At 43.9% G+C, this 7,140-nt stretch overlaps 1 protein-coding gene across 1 annotated transcript; it reads right to left on the bottom strand.

Annotated features, from left to right (window-relative positions):
* Positions 1–2,262: 2,262 nt before the first annotated feature.
* LOC109787581 (ervatamin-B-like) lies at positions 2,263–3,656 on the bottom strand. The gene is made up of 2 exons (XM_020346122.4): positions 3,123–3,656; positions 2,263–2,998 (listed from the first exon to the last, which is right to left on the bottom strand). The coding sequence occupies exons 1-2, from the start codon at positions 3,619–3,621 to the stop codon at positions 2,406–2,408; spliced, it is 1,092 nt and encodes a 363-aa protein (XP_020201711.1). The 5' UTR covers positions 3,622–3,656; the 3' UTR covers positions 2,263–2,405.
* Positions 3,657–7,140: the final 3,484 nt, after the last annotated feature.

Here is a 7,140-nt window from a genome sequence, read left to right as displayed (position 1 = left end):
GGAAGATTATATGTTCAGATCCTTAATAAGATACTACACTCCTCTGATCTTGAACATGAACATGATTTTCGAGTAGTTTCATTTGTTCTTGAGGACATGGGACAAGTCTTGTTATGAGTAATTATGTGAAGTTGGTATTTCGTTCAATATTTTGATGATATGTATGTTGTTCTTCCTCTACAGGTGTCGTGTGAGCGTCGACTACATGACACATTACCATGCTTGGGCCTAGGAAAAGGAATTGGGGAGTAGTAAGTAGATGATGGGTTGAAAAAGTGAAAGAATTTTAAACCCTAGTTTATGCGCTATTATGTAAGGGGCTGATTTGGATCCATATGTTTCATGTTATGCTTAGATTTATCCTAACTCTTCTTTCGTGACCGCGGATGCTGGCGAGCGAGGGTAATCATAAGTGGGTTGCTTGCTCAAGTAAGAACATCACCCTAGTCCACCCACATATCAAATTAACAAAGTAGTGAAGGTGATTGAACTAAACATGATGAACGTGACTAGACAAAAATTCCCATGTGTCCTCAAGAACGCTTTGCTCAGCATAAGAAGTACTACCAGCTTGTGCTTTGCTACAAAAAGGATTGGGCCACCTTGCAGCACCTTTGTTACTATTATTACTTGCTACTTGTTACGAACTACCTTGCTATAAAACTATCTGTTACTACTATTTATAGCACTTGGATAGAATACCTCGCTGAAATCCGCTTGTCAATTTCATCTGCTCCTCGTTTGGTTCGACATCCTTACGTATCAAAGGACTACGATTGATCCCCTATACCTGTGGGTCATCAGAGACCAAGTCAAGGATACAACCCGGAGGCCTAGGGAAGCCCATTACTTAAGCGAGGCCTGAAGACCCAAATCTAGGCTGAAGACCTCGATGCAGTTTGCTAGACCCTAGTCCTCAAAGTGTCCCATTGAGCGCCAACTCCTCGAACTGATGACGTTGAACTAACTCCCCTGACCGTCATCAGCAAAACATACATTACGAAGCATTCAAGAATAGTGTTACGCTTCTGCGCCACCATACATTGATTTTTTTTAACAGTGGTGTTTTAATACTTACTATTTGTTTCATTTGGACAGATTCAATATACCTGAGCATAAGTAAGTCTTTACCTCCACATATCGGGGCCGAACATTGTGTCAATCTCATTCTAAGATTTTTAATGTTGCGGTCCCTCACACTTTCTCACGTTGACTGCTAGTCCTATGGATAGCCTAAGGAACAATCCTCGACAGTTCCCAGTGTGATTGCGTGGAAACCAATAGTTTGATTTTGATGAGTTGTAGTGAACTAAACTATATATTGTATGAACTAGTATTTCTATGTTTGAATTTTTGTTTAATTAATTTGTTTGTTAGAGATTACCATGCAATAGATGTTTTCAGCTAGAATAAAAATGTGAAGAAATAAATGAAAATTAGCGAAAATAGAGTAATTATAATCCATTTGGGGGTACACATGGGGGACATCCGCCCCGGTTCGTTCAGATCCTGTGTTTAGAGGTCCACAAACGAACAAAATATGGGGGTGTGCGTTCATAATAATGGGACCACAATTGAGATGATCTGACGGCGTAATAATTTTGTCTTGACTACGACTTCACAAGGTACCCCGCGGATTTTAGAGGTGGCAATCCTATATATCTACGTCGGAGTACAAATTAATCTTCAGCCATCACAATCTAACAAATGGAGGTTTGATATGTTTTTTAACAGTACCATAAAAATGCTCATCGCACATGCAAATTTGATTTAATGAAAAATAATCCCCACAGAGAAATAGAAACAAAGAAGAGAACGCACGAGCACGATACGTACCCTACATGTTATCTGTAAATTCAGACTGAACTTCACTTTTTACCTCCAATTTGTACATTCGTGGAACTAGTTAACCCATTTCATGAACATTCGTCTAGATTACCCTATTTAATTAACTTTGTACAATGTTTCTCTCGTGGGTGTCGATTGTAAAATGTGTCCGGCGATGATCGCGGTTAGAGGATACCACAAGGATGGCGAGGAGTGGAACACATGGAGAAGAGAAGGCCAGACATGATTGTCGATCCTGTCCAGAGATCTTTACACATTGTTGTAAAAGTATCTACCTAACATGCAGTTCATATCTAATAATAGGCAAAATGCTAAAATGGAGTGAAATTGGGTACAAAGCTTTTTAGATGGGATATGTCAATACAACATCCGCTAAACCGGTAAATACGTGTCACAAATGCACAATTAACTGGTAAAAATTGTAATTCACTCGAAAATTTATTACTCTCAGGCCATGCTAATTATTGATCAAATTAAAGGGAAGTATAATAAAAATAAAAATTTAGCATTATCACAACGAAACGGAACTAGTAATTCCTTAGATATGCCACATAGTGTCAAGCCGTGGGGTAGAAGGGCGAGGTGGCGAGGCCACAGGTGCCCGTGGACAAGGGCACGTCCTTTGCGAGGTAGACATATCCTTGTTCACCCCAGTCGTTGCTCCACGAGTTCTTGGCAATCCAGTACTTGTTTCGCTCGCCGGGACCCTCGCAGTAGCCGACGATGGTGACGGCGTGGTTCACATTGGCGGAGCAGGGGCCACGGTAGATGCCGCCGGAGTAGAACTGGAACTCAAAACCGCTGGCGTCAATGTACACCGTCACGGGCTGCATGGCTACGGCCATCGCCAGCTGACCTTCGTTGTTGGGTGGCACGGCCTTGAAGCCCTTGACGGACGCCTGGTGGTCGAACAGCAGCTTGTCCACGTCGCACTTTCCCTGGAATCCGGCGTACGGGTACCTCTCCTCCGACGTGATGCCACCACGGGCGGCCACGAGGGCCATAGCCGAGTCTGAGTGGCCGCCGCCGCAGCCGCTGCTCACTGTGTCGCAGTCCACGAGTACCTGCTCGGACAGCGACACCAGCTCCCCTGTCCTAATCTTGTTCATGCCTTCGATCGCCGCCACCGCCGCGAACGCCCAGCACGATCCTGCCATATTACAATTTTATCCATCGGCACGACACGAGTAATTCATTGAGCAACCATGACCATGCATGCATGCATAGATATATAACTAAATCTGCAAGAAGGTATATATAGCTTGACCACTTACCACAAGTGCCTTGATTCTTGACGCCGGTGACAGCGCCGCTGGAGCGCCAGTCAACGCAGCACGGCTTCAAGGAGTGGTAGGGGAGGTAGGTGGGTGACGTGGCATTGAAGCTGGTGGTGTTGAGCCCGGTGAACTGCTGGATGACCTCCCTGGGGCTGAGGTCGCCGAACCTGTTCATACGGACCCCGCCCGAGCCCTGGACCTGAAACCCACTTGGTCGGAACCCGCGACCGACGACGGTGCCAGGATTCTGTTGGTCGAATTGGCCGATGGCGTTGGTGTTGTTCTTGAAGACTTGGAACCGCATCTCCTCCTCCTGCTCGCACGAGTAGTGCTTTGAGTACTTGACCACCCACTTGGAGAACCTCTCCCTCACCTCGGACTCCGGCAGCTCAAACGGCGGGGGCGGCGGCGGTGGGTAATTTGCCGCTGTAAGCAATGCCTGCAGGAAAGTGGTGAGGCACAAGAGTAGGACAAGGTAAGGCGTGGACGAAGCCATCTTGATTAGCTCAGGTTGGATCCTTGTCCGGAATACATGCACCGGGCCTCATGCTTATATAGGCGGGCGCCTAGCTAGCTAGGTCCATCGCAGCAGCTCGTCGTGGGTGGCTGCTGTACAGTCGCAGGGTTTTTTTGTTTTTTTGGACGAGATTTTCGGAAACTGGCCTGTTTTTGGAAATGCCCGATAACATGAAATATCGTCCGAAAAAATCAAATTTTTTGAATTAAATTAGTGAACGAGGTCAAAGAGAAAATGTATGCACACGTGGTTAGAACTTGCTTAGTGGCCTGGTGGTAGGAAGCGCATGCTAATGACAGGGAGTCGTGGGTTCCAACCCTGTTTCACAAGAATTACATTTTTTTAATCCTAGTTCAAAGGAAATATTAAAAAAAATGGCCGCGCTGCTTGAGAAGATGTGTGCCGTCAACCATACTAGGAAGCAATCCGTGCATATGCAGAGTTAAGTTAAATATATTTTGATGCTAATTTTTTTAATTCTTTTGTTTGAAAATTTTGGATGAAAAGAACCGGAAAATTCTGAGAATTTTCGGAAACCGATCTTTTCGCCCGAGCCGAGAAAAATCGATAACGAAAAGAAAAAGAACCTTGTTTGTCGTGGGTGCATGTCTGATCTGGACAAAGACTTCAATAATAGAACTAGCTCAAGACGAACGTCAGCAAATGATAATTCACCGTAATGTCGAGCAGACAGAATAATTTATTGGGTTTTCTTTTTTACGCAACATGGCACATTAGAACAAAGTATAGACCAACTGTTGTGCTAGTGGTCTATTGTTATTTCTTAGAAAGTGTTGAGTCCTTTTCGCATTCCACAACTTGCACTAAATATGAGTTTAGGTTACTATGATATACCTGTTTGTCCATACCTAACATCGATCGAGCTGTTGTGCTAGTCATTTGTGCCAGATAATCTTTCCATGGATAATGCGTTTCAGAAATTAATTTGAGTGTAACCACCCGGTTTTCAGAAATTCTGACTTTTTTAACGAAAATATCTTATCTATTATAAAGATTCACCGGAAGTACAAAGCATCCGGAACATAATAAAAATTACATTCAGGTTCATGGACAATAGAACGACCATTGCCGCCGCCAGAACGAGCCGCCGACGCGTCGCTGTCGTCGCTCATATACCAGATCTGGCCTGATCTTGTCGATGACAACCGGGAAGTTTTCGTGCACGTGCCCCTAAGGACCAGAGTTCGGCAGCCGCAGTAGTCGCCATTGAATCCTTGAATCGATACGAAGAACCTAACACCAAATCTCGTTGTTGCATATGCAGGACAAGAAATCCTAACCTCGCCCCTCCGTGGAGCTGGCAGGAATCCACGCCGGAGCTTCGTCTAATCCGTCCCGATGAACGAACCTGAGGAGGATCGCAGCCCGAAAGACTGACTTGAAGAAGAAGCTCCGATATCCGTCCGAGCGCCTCCCATGCGAGAAAGAAAACGGCCTACCTATGTAAGCCGAGGCACGAGAAATACCCTCCCAGCCGCCACCGGCCACCGGAATGGCAAGCGGAGGGGAGGCGAATCCACGGGCTCGCCGGGGAAGATCGATGGGAGGAACGCTTTCCTTAGTTACCTTGCGAGAGTGGAAAGAAAAGGCTACACTCGGAAATTCCGACTTAATGGCCTGGTGGTAGGAGGCGCATGCTAGAAGCAGGGAATCACGGGATCGATCGCTGTTACACGAGAATTCGAATTTTTTTTAATCCTTGGTGGCGGGTTTTATTTTTCTCGCAACATGGCACATTAGAACAAAGTATAGATCAACTGTTGTGCTAGTGGTCTATTATTATTTCTTAAACTGCGTTGTGTCCTTGTTGCATTGCACAACTTGCAGTAAATGTGAGTTTATGTTACTATAATATACCTGTTTGTTCATACCTAACATCCATCAAGCTGTGCTATTCATTTGTGCCAGAGAATCTTTCCATGGATAATGTGTTTCAGAAATTAATTTGAGCGTGAGACACCAAGTTATATTTGAACTTCTGTCATCGGAGAAAAAACATGCATGCATGGCCGCCGGTAAACGAGCATGCGGTACGACCGAGTACGTACTTATCTTCGGTTATCAAGTGTACATCACTGATCCAATTAACGAACCTAATGAATAAAATTATATACGATGTACCATATTAATCGGTTAAAATGATAAAACACTCATGCTAACCAAACATGACAGTATGTATGCCACCTAATCTTTTTTGCACCATTGCAATTTTAGCAATGGTTGCTGCCAGTTGCATGTCGTTTAAGTATTATAAAGCTATTCTTCTAAACATAACTAGTACTGAACTGTCCTTTGTAACACCGATCGGGACTAAAAGGCAGCCACCATCCGTAGCTGCCAGGCCCTAGGGTTTTTGTTTTTTTAAGGAGGGGTTTAGGGGTTTAGGAGGGTTTAGGGGTTTCATATTGTGTTAGCTTGCTACTACATTGTAACGCCCGGATAATTAAGCTACAGTGAACCTTTGCTAATGATGCCACGTCACCTCGGTTACTGTTGATAAACTCGCGTTGATTCGAAACCGATTCAAATTCAAATTCAAAATCAAGTCATGTTCTAGAGGTGCCAAATAATGCATAGGTAATTATGGTGAAGAACCCACATTTTTATGAAATGATTAAATACTCTAAAATGAATACAACAATGGCAAAACAATTATTTAAATGATTTTAAATAATAAATAAATATTAAACTAGTTTGTTTAGTCACCAAAATTTTTGTGGCAGTGTCCTATGTTTTTAAGCTAATTTAGGAGCAAGGGTTATATTTTTGTAAAACTAATTTGCTAGCTAAAATAAAGAAAACAGAAAAGTTTAAAAGAAAACAAAAGCAAAAAAATAAAATAAAGTAAACAGGCCAAGGCCCCTGCCCACCTGGGCTGCGGCCCACCCGAGCCGGCCCACTTCCTAGTTCCCCCCATGTCGTCTTCTTCCCACGCGCCCTATTCCTTCGACCGCGCCCGAACAGGGGCGCGTCCCGGTCGAACCCCCTCGCCGTCCCCGCCGCTGGGATAAGACCGCCGGTGGGATAAAAAATTTATGCACACGTGTTAATAACCTGCTTAGTGACCTGGTTGTAGGAAGGGCATGCTCGAAGCAGGAAGTCGCGGGTGCATGTCTAATCCCGACAAAGACTTCAATAATAGAACTAACTGAGGACGAACTTCAGCAAATGAAAATTCACCGTAATGTCGAGCAGTCAGAATAATTTATTGGGTTTTCCTTTTTACGCAACATGGCACATTAGAACAAGGTATAGACCAACTGTTCTGCTAGTGGTCTATTATTATTTCTTAAATAGTGGTGTGTCCTTTTCGCATTGCACAACTTGCACTAAATGTGAGTTAATCTTACTATAATATACTTGTTTGCTCATACCTAACATCGATCAGCTGCTGTGCTAGTCATTTGTGCGAGAGAATCTTTCCATGGATAATGCGTTTCAGAAACTAATTTGAGTGTGAGACACCAAGTCATATTT

This window comes from Aegilops tauschii, chromosome 4 (assembly GCF_002575655.3).
Source record: "Aegilops tauschii subsp. strangulata cultivar AL8/78 chromosome 4, Aet v6.0, whole genome shotgun sequence".
Lineage (NCBI taxonomy): Eukaryota > Viridiplantae > Streptophyta > Magnoliopsida > Poales > Poaceae > Aegilops > Aegilops tauschii.
Note: the sequence above shows the minus strand (reverse complement) of the source record. Positions and strands in the feature narration are given on the sequence as shown.